The 19,992-nt window shown below is 37.8% G+C and overlaps 1 protein-coding gene across 7 annotated transcripts in view; it reads right to left on the minus strand.

Moving 5' to 3' along the window:
- Positions 1–19,992, minus strand: part of Fam13a (family with sequence similarity 13 member A) — a 346,389-nt gene that overhangs the window by 282,329 nt on the left and 44,068 nt on the right. For 6 of the 7 annotated variants that reach the window (XM_048813609.1, XM_048813610.1, XM_048813608.1 and 3 more), the window contains exon 2: positions 6,213–6,402. In XM_048813609.1, coding sequence (XP_048669566.1) covers positions 6,213–6,369 — 157 coding nt within the window. In that variant the 5' untranslated portion in view covers positions 6,370–6,402. Of the gene's footprint in view, positions 1–6,212; positions 6,403–12,195; positions 12,457–19,992 lie in introns of those variants that run through there. The other variant, XM_048813606.1, reaches the window with a different exon arrangement.

Below are 19,992 nucleotides of genomic sequence, written 5' to 3' on the forward strand. Positions count from 1 at the left end.
GTGAAGGGGGTGAGGGGGAATAGAAAGAAGCTAAACAAGGGGCACCAAAAACAGTCAGAAAGAATTAGTTCTGGTTTCTCTTAGCACAGTACAGTAACTATTGGTTAAAGCTATGGTAAATTTCAAAATGACTAGAAGAGCACAAAATTCCCAGCATATGAAAATGATTCATGGAGATGGAAATACTACCCTGATTTATTACTAAACACTGTATATATGTATTAAATTACCAAAATATAACCTATAAAGATAGGCAGATATTGTATCTACTAATTTATTTAGACAGGTTGTGTGTGTGTGTGTGTGTGTGTGTGTGTGTGTTAGTCCCAGCTTATTGGGAAGCTAAGTTAAGAGGACTGCTTGAGCCCAGGACTTTGCTGTCAGCCTGGACAACATAGCAAGACAACCAGTGTGGCCTGAGCACCATCTAATCAGAAGACCTACTAATCAGTATGTGTGGTAGGTGGCCAGCTTCTAAAATAGTCTGCAGAATCCCCATACCTCTTGGTAACACACCCAAATGTAATCCCCTCCACCTGAGTATGGGCTGGACTTAGTATCCAGCTTCTAACAACAGAATACAGCATCTGAGATTAGGTTATAAAAGGCTGTGGCAATACACCTTGCTTGTCCTCCCCCACCACTGGCTTGCTCACTGATGAAGCTGCTGCTTTTTAATTTGCTACCCTGTGAAAAGGTCACAGGCAAGGAACTAAGGGTGTGCTCTGTCCAACAACCAGTACTGGAGACCCTCCGGTCAACAGCCCACTGGTAACTGAATCTTGCCAACAACCTTATGAATGAGTCTGGAAGGGAATATTCCCGTTGGTTCCTGATATGACTATGGCCTTGACAAACACCATCCTCAGAGCCTTGTAAGGGACCTTGAGACAGACGACACAGCTTACTTAACCCTGACTGTATTCTTGACCCACAGAAATTGTGAGATAACATTATTGTTTTAATCTATGTTTTGAGGTAATTTGTTATGCAATGACATATAATAATAGGATATTCCATTCTTCTAGGTTCTGCAGAATATCAGGCACTATGAAAATATTTCAGTATAGTCTTTCAAAGCCTCTAAGGTCTGTTTCCTCTATACTACAAAGGTGCACAGAAACATTCCAAGACCAAGCAGCTAACACCCAATAAAGCGGTGTCCCATTCCAGTCAAAGCCCAGTTGCTAGAAATCTATACTTGTGTCTTACTTCTCCCATATTCACTCAGCTCCTAAGCCTAACTTTGCTTTCTGTTGTTTTGGCCCAGCAAATGACCTTTGGATCTGGTTTTGCATTTTTCTAGCTTTGACTTTAGGCTTTGTATTCCAATGAGGTTTGTTTTTTGTTGTTTTAAAAGAAACCTTCCTGCAAATAAAAATACTTCCAGCAATTCCAAAATAACTACCCAGCTCCAAGGACTGTCTGTGGTCTTCAAGGCTCCTGATCCCACTAGACCATTCTGGCAGAGAGATAAGTCCAAATGGAAGTTATTGCTGTTAGTGCTTCTGAGCCATATAATTTTTTTTTCTGCCTCTATCCTGTTTCCACACATCACTCTATCCTCAGGAACATCTCCTGCCCCAAACAAATGATATTTAGTGATTTTCAAGCAAGGAAGTTTCCCTTGGACATTGACATATCCCGTTTTGGGAAACAGAATCCAGAGAGTTTTCAAAAACCCCTATAGGGTATATAATAAATGCAATACTATATGAGGATTACCAGACTACATAATTTTTAGATTTTCCTATTTTAAAATTTTAGGACTTTATGACTATAATGGAAATGTTTAGAAAAAGGAGATATTTAGATGGTTTTGTGAAGTAGAGTCAGTCCCATATATTTCAGAGGTCCTGTTATATTTTATTTTAGAGGATTTTACACAACTGAAACATTTATAATGGTATGAATATATCACTACTCCAGAAAATAGAATTTGCTTAATGGCACATTTTGGCCAGGAAATCATGACAATATGAAAGCTCATTCTGACACCTGGTGGTGACTGGAGAATACTGCAGTATTTGAAACAGTATAACAATTTTTCCACACCAGAGAGGAAAACCACACACACTGCCTGCAACATTAGTTGTTTTAAAATAGTTTAAAGATGGTATTCCTTATAAATTACATGTGGTTTTTAAAAAGAAAAAGTCCAAAGTCCATAGGCTGTAATAAAGGTGGCTTACGCCTGTAATCCCAGCAGCTTGGGAGGCTAAGGCAGGATGATAGGAAGTTCAAATCAGCCTCAGCAACGGTGAGGCACTAAGCAACTCAGTGAGGCCCTGTCTCTAAATAAAATACACAAAATAGGGCTGAGGATATGGCTCAGTAGTTGAGTGCTCCTGAGTTCAATCCCCAGTACCCCCCAAAATAAATAAAGTCCAAAGTCTGTTTAATGGCTTTGACATAGGCTATAATAAACTATTTCTGCTCTAAAATACCTTAGTAAGAATCTTCCCTCATGTCAACTTGTTAATTGTCTTCATTTACATGAAACAATAAATTACTAAAATATATACCTATGATTAAATTACATGACCTATATCACCCCTGTATACCTATACTTGAAGACTGCCTACTGTATTGCAGGTAAACAATATATATTGCTGACTTGAAAACAGTTACAAAATAATTAAATAAAACAATCTGGAGTGTTTTACCCTCAAGCTCCATAGTACCCTTCAAACTTACACAGGCTCTCTGGTTTGTTATTATGATAGTTTCAAATATAAGAAAAGGCTTCTGGTTGTCTCCATTGTAATTAACTCTTCAGTCTTTCAAAATGTAGGTGCCAGCTATAACCCAGCTTGACTAGTCAAGATTCCGAGTCAGTAAATATGGGTGTTGCCAATGCATGTGCATTTTGAAAGACACAACTAGTGATTCTACTTCATGTCCTTGATTAAGAATGACTGATTTAAGCTACTAAAACCTTAAGCTTACTTAAATGCAAACTAAAGCATATTCTATAATACTCTGTTAAAGTATAACTAAGAGTATGATAAGGAGGGATAAATGAATAGCAATCACTAATTCAAATTTTGCCAAAGTTCTCATACATTGATGGTATGAATGTGAACTGGGTTCACCTCCCATCAAATTGATAACAAATGCACATATCCTTCAATCCAGTAGTCCATTTCTGGGAAATAAGTCTATTGATATATGTACTTGAAATGACACATGTTGAAGGTTAATCATGGAATCATTGTTTATAAACAACAAAAGACTGTAAACAAGTCAATGCCCATCTGTATGAAACTGTGTAAAAAAATGATATGTACATATAGTGAAACAATGTGCAGGGGAAATGAATTAAAAATGAGTAAAGCTCTTTATACAATATTAAATAATCTCCAAAATAAACTGCTAAATGATTTTTTTTTTAAATATGTGAGTTTGTTGGGTGTGGTGGTGCACACCTGTAATCCCAGCAGTTCAGGAAGCTAAAGCAGGAGGGTCACAAGTTCAGCCTCAGCAACATAGCAAGGCTCTTAGTCAACTTAGTGAGAACCTGTCTCAAAATAAAAAATAAAAAAAGGCTGGGGATGTGGTTCAGTGATTAAGCACCCCTGGTTCAATCCCTGGTACCAAAAAAAAGTAAATAAATAAAAAGTGTGAGTATCATGCTATATGTGTGTCCAAGATAAAATGCTTAAATATGCATGAAATATCATTTTAAGAAGTTCCCAGAAGCTAATGTAGTAACATTATTATGAGGAGAGGAAATGAAGGTCAGGAGACAGGATCTGAAGGGTCTTTTTACAATATACTCTATATTTTGAATCACCTGAGTTTAATGACTATGCAAAATCATGCATATAGTCGTCCCTTGGTATTTATGGGTTATTGGTTTCAGGACCCCTATGGATATCAAAACTATAGATGCATGCTTATATAAAATGGTGTAGTATTTACATATAACCTACACACATGCTTCTGTATATTTTAAATCATCTCTAGATTACTTATAATACCTAATATGATGTAAATGATGTGTAATTAGCTGTTATACTGTATTGATTGGGGAACAATTACAAGAAAAAATTTTGTACATGTTCAGTAGAGACACAATTTTATTTTCACATATTTTTAATCCAAGGTTGTTTGTGAATATAATATTTTAAAAATGAAAAATGAAAAATAATTTTAAATGATACATTCAATCAAGGTGAAAAGAATATTGATTATGCAAAAATCAAAATATTATTTTAGGGTTGGGGATGTTACTTTGTGGTAGTGTGCTTGCTTAGCACACAGGAAGTTCTGGGTTTGATTCACAGTACCTAAAACAATTTTTAGTTAGTCACATTTGGGCATCCAAATGAATAGTGAACAACCCCATAACAGATTAAATGAATTATCCAGAGTTTCATTTGTATCAGAATCAGTGGGATGCAACTTCACTCAACACTGAGTTTGTAAATGAGTCCTGTCAAAGCTGTCCTGACACTTGGCTTCAAGATTTTGTAGGTCAAATTCTCATGTCCTTGCAGAAGCATTCGAATAAGTCTGCCGTTGTTTTCTGAGAATCTGGCCCTTCTGAAGCTTATTCTTCTTCAAAAATAAGGAGATAACTTTTACAAGGTAATAACAAGTCTAGTTCTGTTATTACCTTGTGAAAGTTATCTCCTTATTTTTTCAGAACTAAACATCATTTTGTCGTCTATATACCTGGTAACCAGAGCAGATGGCTATTTTTTCAATGAACACAAACACCTGACCTTGTGAGGAATGAACATATGTTCCTATGTAGTCCCTGTGAGAAGTTGGTACTTATGCCTGGGGAGCGCTTTTCACTCACTTTCAACAGAAGGACTCTTATCAGCAGGGGGAATGAACTTCCATCACGGGAAGCTAGGGGGCCTGAAGAAAACTGTATAAGGTCGCCAATTACTTTGAAGCCTCAAGCTTTACATTTTAAAATCCCTACAAATTTTATATTCTACTCCACAATGAATCTATGCTCGTTTCAGTACAGAGATGACAAAAAATTCCCAACTCTTCCCTCAGCCTATTTCCTTCCTAAATCTGTTAAAGTTTATTGATATTACTATGTGGTTTAGAGTTCTCACCTCACATAGTCTGAGTTCAAAAAGTACAGATATAGGGAATACGGAATCAATCTCTCAAAGTATCTAGGTTTGAGGCTTGCTTTAAATAAAAATATCAAAAAATCTGTGGGCCATAGAGCTAGCAATAACTCAGAGATGTGCTGAGGGTCTAGCTGAGTGGGAGAGCCCTTGCCTAGCATGCTTGAGGCCCTGGGTTTTAACTTCAGCACCACCACCACAATAAAAAACCCTGAGAGATATAAATTATCTTTTTACCATCCAATGTGCTAATGTTTTACATGCCTTAATTTGGTCACTTCAAAAATAAATGACCCTCCCAACAGTATTCGTTCTTTTTTGGTATCTCTCCTGAGTACATGAAGAGTCAAGATGTCCAATAAGTTCAGATTGACCACTGTGGATAGAGACTCCAAAAGTGCTTGATTATCTTAAAAATTATTGCCTATCAGCTGGAATTTAATAAATCAAGAGAACTATTAGTGTTAGAAATTACTTTAAGTATTTTTTAATTACTTAAAACTAGGAAACATCTCAAACTAAAAACCCCAATAGTTGAAGTGATTGCTCTGTGGTTAACTGAATCAGTATTGTCAAAATCATGTTAAGGAATAATGCCCCCGCCCCAACTTGTGTGGGGGAGGTACTAGTGATTCAACCCACATGGTAAGCAAGCACTGTGCCACTGAGCTACAACCTTAGTCTGGTAACATCCACTCCCCCCCACCCCCTTGTACAGGGGTTGAACCCAGGGGTGCTTAGCCACTGAGCAACATCCCCAGCACCACCACCTCCCCCCCTTTTAAAAAATATTTTATTTAGAGACCGGGTCTCTGGGTTGCTTAGGACTTCACTAAGTGGCTGAGGCTGGCTTTGAACTTGTGATTCTGCAGCCTCAGCCTCCCAAGCCGCTCAGTTCCATCACTGCAAAAAAGATGATTACAGGCTGGAATTACAGGCGTACACCACCTCGCCCAGCTGGTAACATCCAAGTATTCTGTAAAGTAATTTGCTACCCTAATGAAAGTGTTTCAAAGGACATTCTGATCATTGATTATTAAATAGTTCATACAGAAACACCACCTTAAAGCAAGGAACAGAAGACAAACAGAACTAGCGCATGATTCGACTCACCGTGTAGCGTCAAATACTCCACAAGGCTCCACACTACAGTGGGAACGCCGTTCTCCATGAGCCCCTGCCGCTGGAGCTCCTGGAGACTGACTCCAAATAACTTCTTACAGGTAGGATTCTTCTCTTCACTCAGTGGCACTGCCACTATCTTTTTCATATCTTCTTTCAGCCGAACTGCTGCTTTACTTTGCTTAAAAGAGCAAAAGAAAAAAGAGCAGTCAGACATAGTGACCACAGGAGGTTGCATGGTTACAACCGAAACATGGGATTAAAACACAAGTATCTGGAGATGAGTAGTCGTGGTCTTCACTTAAATCAAGTCTCCAACATCTCTCCTATGTTGCTCAGTGTTACGAATTGGTGCACACTGATCTAATGGTTAAAAGGAATGAAAAATAATGAAACACCTAAAGCCACAACTTAAGCGTAGCTAAGAGAGGAAGCAATACATGGCAGTATCCAAGATATATTCCTATAGTAACCACAGGGTGTGACTCAGAAGTACCTGGTTAACAGGAGGATAAAACATTTGTAGGATAACTAACACCCCTGCCCCTGAAGATCCTGAGATAGTGAGATGTATCTAAAGATGAAAATTTATCTATATGTCCTTATAAAGTAGCTTTAATTTCAAGTATAAAAATAAATATAAATGTGGAATGGACATTTTACTTCTCTGATCTGATTAGATCTGTAATCATTATGTTCACTTAGTAATTTTTCATCTCATTAAATCAATTCATTTCTCACTGAGGTACAAAATGCCAGAGCTTCAAAACAGCAATATTTTAGGGTGGCACAATTTGTAATTTTTTTTAATATTCATTTTTTAGTTCTCGGCGGACACAACATCTTTGTTTGTATGTGGTGCTGAGGATCGAACCTGGGCCGCACGCATGCCAGGCGAACGTGCTACCGCTTGAGCCACATCCCCAGCCCCACAATTTATAATTTTTTGACAAACTTTATGTTACAAATAAAAAAATGTAACTTATATTCAACTGTGCAAAGTTATTACCCTGATGAAAAAAATTCATACAAGTTTGTCTCTTCCTTTAAAAGAAATTACATCTCAAGGAAGAGGAATATTTTGGGGGAATGCTATGCTTTTAAATGTTATGTACATATAAGTATATCCAAGTACTGAAGAAGCAGATGGCAAAATGAGAACAATTTCATTTGGGGACAGAGGTAGAAGAACTGGGGAAAACTAGCTTTCAGAGAATAAATATAGCCACTAACCAAAATATAAACATTATTGAATGATTATAGGTTAATGATGACTATCTATAGAGCTGAAGAAAGAATAGAAAGTTAAGTAATTTGGTAAAAGTCCAGTAAATGTTTCACATTATTCTAGATCCATGTTTCTTTTCTTAAGTTTGTATTAATGTTATACTGTACTTTGTGTATAATTACAGTAACAATATAAATGCCACATGTGACACAGGATGATTAATCACAAGTTATTTCTACAATTTGTATTTGAGTAGGATCCTTAAAATTTCAATTTGATTTTGAATTTTAAAATCTACAGAATCAGACCAGTTCTCATTGACATCGTAGCATCTTTTAATGGGTCCCTTTTGAAAACTAAATCTCCCTAGTAAAAATTCAGCAAGGATGAGTTTACCATATAGAATTAGTATCAGTTAATATTGTAGATATGTCATAGTTTTAGCTATGATAGAGTAGTATTGGCAAGAACCACCGATATCCACTAGGAAATGATAATTTTATTAATTTGGCCAAATTTGTAATAGCTAATCATTTTTTTCTTGTAGTTTTATAAACATAACAATCTTTTTAAATTGAATACACAGGAAAGTTCAACCAGGTCTATCTCGTGAGAAAACAGCCAAAAAAAAAAAATAACCAGTAATAATGTAACTTTGAAAGCAGACTCAAGCATAGCATCAAAAACAGCTGCTGGGGCTGAGGGTGTACAGTGGTAGAACAACTGCCTAGTAATGTGCAAGGCCCTCAGTTCCAACCCAAGAACTGCAAAGAGGAGGAGGGGGAAAAAACAAAGCAAAACTGAGCTGAGGTTAAATTACACAAATGCGGCCTCACTTTTACTCTGTCTTCTTACAGAGACAATATCAGTGGTGAAAGCACGAACTGTGGGCGTTTACTGCCTGGGCTGCAGGAGTTTCAGTTTCCCTTCAGATACACGACGTCCCTGCCTCGCCTTAACAGAAACTGAACCAAAAACCACAGCACTAAATGAGGCATTTGGAAACTACCTTAACTGTTTATACTTTGTTTGTATATAAATTCCCATTTATCATTTGAGTTTGAAGACAGGACTCAGTTGGGTGTGTATGTGCATGTGTGTATAAAAGCAACAGACATTGCCATATATAAAAGACAGGACACCTTAGGATTCTACTGTTAGATGATCCTTAGGTGTCATTTAGTGCTGATGTTATCACCTTGCGAAAAAAGAAACCAGAATCCAAAAACTTGCGGTGAACTCAGTACAAAGGGCTAGGTCTCAGGCCCAGAGCTTATACCAGTATTCTTTTTCATAATGAAGTTCCAGTGGCCTTGTTTATTTATGCCTTCATTTATTTTTGTTCAAAAAACATTTAAGATAAAGCTAACAAAATGCACATTCTAGGACAAAAGCAAATATTTTGTTGTTTCAGGGCTACCTACTCCCCTTTTGTCTTTAGTTCTAATAACACACCCTGACCACATTTTGGGGAATAACAGCACCTTCACAGAACAGCTTGGTGGGGTGACCTCTCAAAATGACCACCCTGCCTCTAGCAAGGACTGTCCTCTGAAGCCCCACCAGGTGGACAGGCTTTTCTCCTGCAGGCTACTGAAGTGTGAGTGGCTTGTTGTACAGACTGAAAAATGATACAAGACAGTTGATAACTTGCTGCCTGCATCACGGGGGCTGAGCTTTAGCAGACCTGTCTGACACTTTTGCTGTCCAGCCACTTGGGGCGCTGCTCCATAACTTGCCAGTAGAGTGTCTTGGAGATTAAGTTAGCCAGATCTATTCTGTAACAACATACACACCACTAATTGATAAGCATAATAATAATATCTGAGAAGATAAAAATCAGAGCAAAAAGAAAGTGGGAGTCTTAGAAACATAAAAGAAAATCAGCGTGGTGAAGTTATCTTTTCATGGAGCGTTTACTGTGTACGACAGTCATAGCTCCAGATACTTGGGGTGGCTTTACTCAATAAATCTTAGTAAAGAAACATTAGGAAGAGAGATACTTTAGTGATCCCCACTTCGCTGAAAGTACTCCAGAATGTGCTCCAGGTGATATCAACTATGTGGTACAATCAGGAGTCACAGTCATGCAAGCTGAGCTGAGGGGCACATTCTTGATGTTGCCTCCATATACGAAACGGTGACAACCAAGGATGCACGTTGTGAAGACCGGTGCACGTCCTAGAAATAAACAGCAACATTCATGCTCTCACAGCAAAAAAAAAAAAAAAAAAAAAAAAAGATTTTTTAAAATGTTTCTCAGTTTGTATATCTATCCATTTGGCATGGGTTGCCCAGGCTAGCCTCAAATTCCTGGGCTCAAGTGATCATCACACTTCAGTCTCCCAAGTGGCTGGGATTACAGGTATGTGCCACTGTGCATTTTGAGAGTCACCCCACCAAGCTGTTCTGTGAAGGTGCTGTTATTCCCCAAAATGTGGTCAGGGTGTGTTATTAGAACTCTTGGTTTTCTTAACACAAAGTAAGATATGTATACAAGCAATATTGCTATTTCCAACATTAGAACCTAAATAGAGACAAGACACAGTAAATAGGACAAGTTTCAGAAGTCTTCAGTTTTTATAATAATTATCATCTCTTGAATATTGATTTTGTTACAGATCTCTTTAAAATTAATGCCTCTAAGTTCTCAAAATCACCTATTAGCAGGTACTCTTACTTTTATGGTTTGGATGTGACGTGTCCCCCCAAAAGCTCAGATGTGAGACAATGCAAGAAGGTTCAGAGGAGAAATGACTAGGTTGTAACGGAGTCTTAACCCAATCAGTGCTTTAGTCTCCTGACAGGGATAAACTGAGTGGTAACCGAAGTGGTGGGGTGTGGCTGGAGAAGGTGGGAATTGGGGCATGTCTTTGGGCATATATTTGTATCTGGTAAGTGGACATAATCTGCTTCCTGATCACCATGTAAGCTGCTTTCCTCTGCCACACTTTTCCGCCATGGTGTCCTGCCTCATCTTGGGCCCCGAGGAATGGAAGCTGGCCTCCTATGGACTAAGACCTTTGAAACTGTGAGCCCTCAAATAAACTTTTTCCTCCCCTGCAATTGTTCTAGTTGGTTCCTTTAGTCACAGCAGCTAAAACACTTAGTATTTCCATTGTGATTTAAAAATTAAAAATCAAAAAAACAAAAAACTGAGGTACAAAGGAAAAGAAACTTTCTTGTTACATGAACAGTAAGTTGTAGTGCTAGGGTATAACCCCAGGTCCTTGGGCCCTTGGGCTTGAGCTCTTAACCATAATGCACTATGGAATCCCAGATTTTAATGCAGAATTCAATTTTAAACTACTGAACTCAATGTCCTTGAATTCCTTGAGGCAATCCTCCATGAATTTAAATACCATGAATTTAAGGTACTAGGAAGGATAATCAGATTATACTGCTAGTTAAATTCAGAACTACAAGTCTCAAGACTCTTTGGGACAAGAGCTAGAGCTAATCAATCTAACAAGGACCCTATAGAATAAAAAGCACCCACCATCTAATAAAAGGAGTGAAAGGAAAGCATAAGCTGAACCTGAGAAATCTTGTTCCAGAAATCTAGATTGGTTCAAGGACCAAGGGGTTACATTCAAACCCACAGAATGAACAACACAAAAAGTGAACCCTAATATAAAGTATGGAATCTAGTAAATAATAACTTACCAATATTGGTACATCACTTATATCAAATACCCCTCTCCATATAAGATGTTAATAATAGGAGAAACCGGGAAGCAGAGAGGAAGGGTTATGTGAAAACTATATGTTTTGCTCATTTTTCTGCAAACCTGACACTGCTCAAAATAATAAAGTTCTACCAATTAAAACAAAACTAGACAACTGTCTTACTGGGATAACCAGGTAAATCTGGCATGTGCTGGATATTAGAAGGAAGCATGTAAATGTCTTGGGTATAATAACATGATGTACTCCAGCTATAGCATTTCTTGTTCTTATGAGGTCCATGCTTGAAATAGGAGTACAGTGTTATCGTGTCTCCAAATACTTTAAAACATTTTAAACACCAAATGACTATGCATGCATTTACATGTACATACACAAGCATATACACAAAGACAGAATGAGCATAAATAGAATACTAATTTTTAGATCTAAGTGGGCAATAAACAATTTCTTCATCATACTAGCTTTTCAACTTTCATGAAAGTATGACTTTTTTTCATTAATAAAATTTTGGAAAAAATAGACACCCTTCAAAGAGGTTTCTTGTTAACAAAGACTATTTTTTTTTTTCACAGCCCATATAGGAAGGAAAGGAATATGTCTTTTCAAGTTGCATTTGAGAAATTAACAATAACAATTATGGAATTATTCTTACACAGAGATATAGGCAATCATATTACCCTAGACAGGGATAGCATCCTGGAGAAACCACTAGATCTGAATTATGAAACCAGGTGTGAATCCTGGGTTGGCTACCATCTTGTATTTTCTCACAGGGAATGTCAGCCCCTTTTGTCAAGTGTGCAGCTTTGGAGGGAAGAAAATGCAACAATAAAGCATGATGACCCATGCTCCCAGACTCGGTAGCTGAGGGAAACTCAGGAATCATTGGAAAGACAAACACTGGAGCCAGATCCCTCTCACATTTACCCTGTTGACCTTAGAAGCATTTCTATCTACATCAAGACCATGTCCTCATCTGTTAGGCTGCAGTCGTAACACCCTGCCCCCACCTTAAAGTGTCATGAAAGTTTAACAAGATAAGATATGCAAAACTACCTTGTCTGCAAACAGAAGAGGTTCAAGCATGAAAATGTTGATTGAGAATTTCTTTTTGGTGATCAGTTCTTCAAAAGGGTACTGTGGCAGAATTTGCCCTTGCCTACTGATGGGTATTTTCCTCCTCTCTAATAACAAATGGCTGATTTTCTTTGGGAAGGTGGGGAGAGGGTGGTGCTGTAAGCTGCACCCAGCTTCCCTTGCAGCACATCCTTATAGATACAGATAGCCAGATGTCAATGAGCTGTAAATGGAAGTTGGTGGGGTCATGAAAAATTTCTTCAAAGGAGGCCCACACAGTCTGTTCCCCATGTCCCTGCTTTCTGTTTAGATCACAAACATAACAAGCAATTGTCATGTTATGACTGTGCAGCAAACCGGAAGCTAGAAGATAAGCTCCAAGGACAGTAAAACAGAACAAAGGAACTTTCAGCCTGATGGTATTAGAGTCACATACCCACCCTGGAGCCTATTTGTGAGTTTGTTTCTTATGAGAGAGCATTCCAACAGTGCCTGTCAGAAAGTCACAACTGTTTACTCAAAGTAATGTTAAGTCAGGGAAATCAGAAGCTTTCTGTGAATCAGTTTTTTCTACTCTAGTTCATTATTTTTAAATTCAAAGTATTTCTTGGACATCTCACTAGTCACTCTTACACAAACTCTTCATAGCACTTATTATCTAAGTGCATGGCAGATTTTAGACAATGGCTTGTAAGCTGGAATCCGAGGTCCCTAAAAGTGCATATTTTAAGAAATCATATCCTCAAAGAGCTCTATGAACTAAAAAATTAAGATCCAATAATCCTTAAACATTCACCAAAAAAAACTCAGTTTAATTAAAATTTAAAAAGAAATCATTTGTATTTATTTTTTCCTACTTAGCCCATTTATTTCTTTATCAAAATAAATATATATTTAAAAATAGCTTGGATCACCTTATATCTCATTTTTCAATTAAGTTCAATTAATTTCTACAACTAATACTTTAAAAGTGTATTAAAAGGAAAATTCCCTATATGCTTAATATGATTGATGGTCAAGAAACTAATAGCCAGGACAGGTGGCACACACCTCTAATCCCAACTAGGGAGACTGATACAGAAGGATCACAAGTTCAGGCCAGCCTCAGAAACTTTTAAGCTCCTCAGCAAAATAAATAAATAAATAAATAAATAAATAAATAAACTTGAGATGTAGCTCAGTAGTACAGTGCCCTCAGGTTCAATTCCCAGTATCATAAACAACAACAAAAAAGAAATTAATAAAAATAATTCCAATAAAAACCTTGTGCATTTTATCACTGCTCTGAAATCAAATTAATGAGTATAAAGAAAAATAATAGAAGACAGAAAAGGTGTAAACCAGAATTAGTTTCTGCCAAGGGTAGAAATGAGACAGGAAGCTTAAGGCAGACATCACACCAGAATTATGATATCTGGAGAGGACCAGCAGTAGGTGATCTTCAAAAGCTCCTACATCTGTTTATTACCTTAGAAACAGAATACACTTTAGAGAGCAGAGTTCAACTGCCAAAATACCTACAAAGACCACAAGGTGGCAGATATCCAGAGACATGAGAAAAATAATCAGCTAACAGGGAGTGCAAGTTTATGAGGCAGACAACTCTCCTGACCCAAGCTAGCTTCTGAAAGGCAGGGAGAGATGGCCACACAGTGGCCTGATATTCTAGAAAACAGTTCTTTCACAGCTGAACAGGGGGAATCCCTAAGCTTTGGGCCCTCACTGCTATACCCCACAGGAATTCTTCTACTAAAACTCCATCTTGTTCAAAGATGAACAGGAAAAAGCACCATGGCCAGCCTGTATTCAGAGACAGTACTCTATGAACTAAAAAATTAAATGCTTCACAATTTGCCTGCCATAACTCATCAGAAAAATGTTGTCAAGAAGCATATGAAAACTACAATCTACCATACAAAATTAGCAAGTTAATAAAGATATGACACCAAAAGTATAGGCGACAACAAAAAGATAAACTGGGGTACATTAAAATTAAAGAACATGCATCAAAAGGCACCATCAACAGTGGAAAGACAAAACACAAAATAGGAGAAAATATTTGTAAATCATGTTTCTCATAAAGGATTAAAATACAGAATATGTAAAAAAGAAAAAAAAAATACCTCCTACAATTAAACAGAAAACCAATCCACTTCAAAAGTGAGAAAAGGTCTTGAATAGACATTTCTTCAAAGACATATATATGACTAAAAAGCACATGAAAAAATACTCAGCATCACCAGGTTTTAGAGCAATGTAAACCACAATGAACACCACTCCATACCCATCAGGATGGCTATTATTAGAAAGAAAGAAAATAACAAATGTTGTTAGGATATGAAAAAACTGTCATCCCTGCACAATGCTGGTGGTAATATAAAATGGTACGGATGCTGTAGAAAATAAGTGATTCCTCAAAAATGAGAGAGAATTATCATGTAATGTGGTAATTCCATTTGTGGGTACACACCCTAAAAGTAGGGACTTAAATGGATACTTAGACCCCAATGTTTATAGCAGCATTGTTTATAACAGCCCCAAAGCAGAGACAACCCAAAAGTCCCATCAGCAAATGAATGGATAAATGAATTTGCTGAATGCACAAAATGGAATATTATTTGGCCTTATAAAAGAATAAAATTCTGATGGACACTACAGAATGGATGAACCTGAAAAACGTTCTACAGGGTGAAATAAAGAAGACCCAGGGACAAAAATTTTATGATTCCATTTAACTAAGACATTTGGGTTGGGCAAATTCATAGAGGCAGAAAGTAGAACAATAGTTGCCAGGGATAAAAACTTAGGAAGATAGAAACTTAGGAAGTTACTCTTTTTCAGTACAGAACTTATGTTTGAGAAGATGAAAGATTCTGGAAATGAATAGTAGTTATGTTGCTTAACACTGTGAATATAGTTAATGCCACTGACTTGTAGAAAAACTGTTAAAACAGTAAATTTTGTTATGGATATTTTACCATGTTAACAAAAGTTAGTAAATCAATCACAATGATGGAAGACTACAAATGCAAAAACTTAAGAAAGAGATGAATGATCAGGAGCGGGAGATGTGAAATGGAGACTGGCAGAACTCAGGGAGAGTTAAAAGAGGAAAAGACAGAAATATTTCAGAACTGAAGACTAAATTATAAAGAGCACAAGGAAGAACAGAAACATTGACAAAGTAAGAGCCAGAGAGGACAAATGAGAAATGCAGGTATAATGAAACATTTTTAAACATCACCAGGATTTGAGAGACTATAGAAGGCAGCTAAATGAGCTCATATATGTCACTAGAGTCCCCAAAGGCAACCAAACAAAAAGATGCATTATAAGAAAATTATTGGAATAACAATGAAGAAAGGATCCTGGGCTGGGGCTGTAGCTCAGTGGTAGAGCACCTGCCTCATACGTGTGAAGCACTGGGTTTGATCCTCAGCACCACATAAAAATAAATAAATAAAGATATTGGGTCCATCTACTATTTAAAAAATTCAAAAAAAAAGAAAAAAGAAAGAATCCTTTGAGCAGTCAGGCAAAATTGTATCATTATTAATAAGGAAAAAAAGAAAAAGAACAGCCTCAAACACATAGGTGGCAATATTTAACACCAGAAGACAACAGAATAAGATTCAGAAGATTTTTAAGGAAAGTAATTTAATAGCCAGATTTAATAGCCAAGCTGAGCTGTCCTTCACTTATAAAAGCTACAATTTGAATATACAAAAGCTAAGGAAACACTATCCATTTGAACCTTCACTGAGAAAACTATCAGAACAAACTTTAACCAACTGATAAGTAGCTGGGAGATTTTGATGGAAGGACCAGCACAGAAATTTAAAAATAAAATAAGACATAACTATGTTATGTAGAGAAGGAATGAGGACCTGGAACAATTACACACAGAAGAGAAGACTGGGGATCAAAACATTTCCAAATTTTAGAAGAGTTGCCATAAGGCCCAGAGGACAGGACCAGAAAGTGAATGGCAGTTATCTGGAGACAGATTTTAGGATGTACAAAGAAGTATCAGTCACTTCTAAGGATGAAATGGATTTTCTTAGAGGGTACAGAAGTTCCTAGTAAAAGAGAGGGGAAAATAATACTGTGATTCCTTTTGTCATCTATTTTATTTATTTATTTAGAAGGGGGAGCAGGGAGAGGAGGATGGAGTAGATGAGGAGAAAAACTGATGTTGGTAAGAAGAAAAGAAGTGGGATGTGAAGTGGTTCTCATTTCCTGAGGGCAATGTGGCATTTTTGGGGCAGTCCTCCCTCTAGCCAGGACTCCACACAGAGGACAAGGGCAAGGAACAGTGAGCAAGGATCCCACTGTACCAGATGGCACCTCGAGATATCCACTGTGTACTGTTACTTCACATAGATGGGAGATAGCTGTGAAAACTAATACCGAGCATAATCTGTTTTTGTTACTATATGATCGTCAAAAAAAAAAAACAATAGAAGGACATATACAAAAATATTAAGTGTTTTTTTTTTCTGGGTTATAGAATCTTATCAAGTCATATTTTCCTTTAAATTATTTGTATTTCCAAAATTTTACACTCCAGATATGCATGACTGTTGTAACAAGAAAATGTACAGGTTACAATAAAAAGTTAGATTATAAACCTTTTAAAAGCAAGTTAAGTCAAAACCTATTACTATTAACTTCCAGTGATGGTTAAGAGATCTGCAGATCCTCTCCTAGAAACTATTGAAAACTAGACAAATTTTTCAAAAACACCATCTCTCCACTCTGGAAATTGATTGATGGTTAAAAAAAAATAAGAAACATTTATTCATGAAAAATGATGACATTTATCTAAGAATAGTGGGCATTTGTGACATTCTGGCCTGGACTCTGGGCTTGCTCCCATCCCTTTCAACCCCCAAAGCTGATTGGACATTAGCGCTACCAGCTTTGCTATCAGAGGGGGTGATCTGATTGGGAAGAAAGGGTAAATATTCACATTAAGTGGGTCATCTACAAATGGTCCTTACAATGAGATTACATCTCATGACTTACATCCTGGAAAACCTATCATAAGGTGAAATATGATAGGCTGAAAATGAACTCTATACACCTCATCTACCGAATACCACAGCTTAGCTAGCCTACCTTAAATGTTCTTGGAATATTTACATTAGCCTATGGCTGGCCAAAATCATCTAACATAAAGTCTGTCCTATAATAAAGTGTTGACTATCACAATTACTGAATAGCGGTATCCAAAAAAACACTAGTAGCAGCACACCATAGGCGGATAGTCATTTCCCCTCACGATCCCAAGACTGACAGGGAGCTGTAGCTCTCGTCTGCTGCCCAGCATCTCAAGAGAGGATCATACTGCAGGTCCGAACCCCAGGAAAAGACCAAAATTCTAAGTTTGAAGTACAGCTCCTACTGAACGCAGGTCAGCTTTTTCACCATCATAAGTTGGGGACTTATGTCCCCGTTTGTGTCTGATAAAAGACTTGTATCTAGAACATGAAGAACTTTTTACAACTCCATAAGAACAAATAACACAATTAAGAATTTTAAAATGTCCAACATTATTAGTAATCAAGAAACTGAGATACCAACAAAATTCACTAAAATGGCTGTAATTAAAAAAGACCTACAATATCATATGCTGGTGAGGATACAGAGAAACTGGAACATTGCTGATGAAAAGGTAAAATGGTGCACCCACTTTTGAAAATAGTTTGACAGTTTCTTAAAATGTTAAATGTAAATTACCACATGACCAAGTAATTCTACTCTCGGGTACCTAAGAGAAGAGAAATGAAAGCAAATATCCATCCTGTATACAAGTGTTCAAAGCAGCATTTAAAAAAATATTTTTGTAGTTATAGATAGACAGAATGCCTTTATTTATTTTTATGTGGTGCTGAGGATTGAACCCAGTGCCTCACACTTGCTAGGCAAGCGCTCTACCCCTGAGCTACAGCCTTAGCGCTCAAAGCAGCATTATTGATAAGAACCCCAATTTGAAACAACCCAGGTATATATATTGACTAGTGAATGGATTAATAAAATGTGGTATTATCACGTAATAGAATATTACTCAGTAACAAGAAAGAAGGTGTTGAGAGCCACAGCCGAAGGGGCCCCAGCAAACTTCCAGCTGCCAGCAAACTTCCAGCTGCCGGCTGATGATTGGCTCACAGCGGCCCCAGCAACATCTAGCTGATTGGCTCCTCGGCCCCAGCAACATCTAGCTGATTGGCTCCTCTGCGGTGATGCTCATTGGGCTGTTTCCCTGCCCTTTCAGACCACGGAGCTGCTCATTGGGGGACTTTTTTGGCTCCGCCCACGTGACCCAGCCAATCGGCCTCAAGAGCAGGAGGATTGTGGGAGGGGGAGAGAAGCTTGTGGGGGAGAGAGAGGCTTGTGGAAAGCCGGTGGTGGCAGTTGAGGCTCTGAGGGTTTCTCCTGAGAGGCTGTTTTGTTTGGCGTGTGTGGTTCTAAAAATAAAGTTAGTTTCTTTTGACAAGTGGCTCCTGATTGTGCCCAGCCAGACTGCGACATTTGGTGGCTTGCACGGGGAGCGACTGAGGGTAAGTGAACTGCTCGCCCCTGAGGGCAGGGCAAGAGGATGGGTAGCCATTTTAAGATTCTTCTTTTGTTATTTTGTTTCACTGTTGTTTTAAGTTGCCTGTCCCTGGAGATGTGTAAGATGGAAGAAAAACCGCTCACATCTGAGGAACAGATAGGGAGAAAGGACGGATGGACATTTCCGGAGGCTATTATAATGATTTTGTGTTGTTTCAATTTTGTTTCACTCTGTTTCAGTTTTGTTAGGCGTTATCTTGTTGGGTTGTATTATAGTAGAAATACGGGATCAGAAATTAGTAAAAAACAAACTGAAAGAGTGTTAAGTAAATTGTTAGAGGAAGGAGGCATCTCAGTAAAATCAAGAACAATCAGGGCATACGTTGATACAATACAAAAATGTAGCCCATGGCTTTTTAAGGAGGAGTTGTTAAATATATCACAATGGAACCATCATGGTGAAGATTTAAAAAGAATAGAAAAGAAAAGCCCAGGGACTCTGCCAGTTGGCACATTGCCATTGTGGACGTTCATATCTTGTTTGCTTAGTCCAAAGCCTTCAGTTCAGACAATGGTAGAGGAAGAAGAAGACATAATGATTCAAGTAAAAGAGAAGGTCTCTCAAGTTAGTCAGACAGAGGAAAAGATTCAAGTAAAAGAGAAGGCCTCTCAAGCTAGTCAGACAGAGAAAGAAAGTGTAAAACAGAAAAAGCCATCAGGGGGAAAGTTACAACAGGAGACTGCTACTAACACCTTTCTATCACCAGAGGACGTAAGTGTCCAACTAACAAGGCCACCTCCATATGCTGGGAGGTCCCCAACCCCCGCAGTTGATAGTTGGGATCCTGAGACAAGATCTCAAATATTAACATGCCCTGTATTTGAGGCAGGAGGGCAGCGATTTTACCAAGTTTTAAATTTCAAAACAGTGAAGCAGCTAAAAGAGGCTGTAACAACCTATGGTCCTCAAGCACCCTTCACTGTAAGCATGGTCGAATCCATTAACAACTTGAACATGACGCCAGCAGATTGGGCTAATATGTGTAAAGCTGTGCTAAATGGAGGACAATACCTGTTATGGAAGGTTGCCAATGAGGAATTTTGCAAGGAGACGGCTAGGCGAAATGCAGCAGCTGGTTATCCTCAGAGAAATCTAGATATGTTGTTAGGAAAGGGACCTTATGAGGATCAGCAGCAACAAATTGCATATGATCCTGG

This window comes from Marmota marmota, unplaced genomic scaffold (genome assembly GCF_001458135.2).
Source record: "Marmota marmota marmota unplaced genomic scaffold, marMar, whole genome shotgun sequence".
Classification (NCBI taxonomy): Eukaryota; Metazoa; Chordata; class Mammalia; order Rodentia; family Sciuridae; genus Marmota; species Marmota marmota.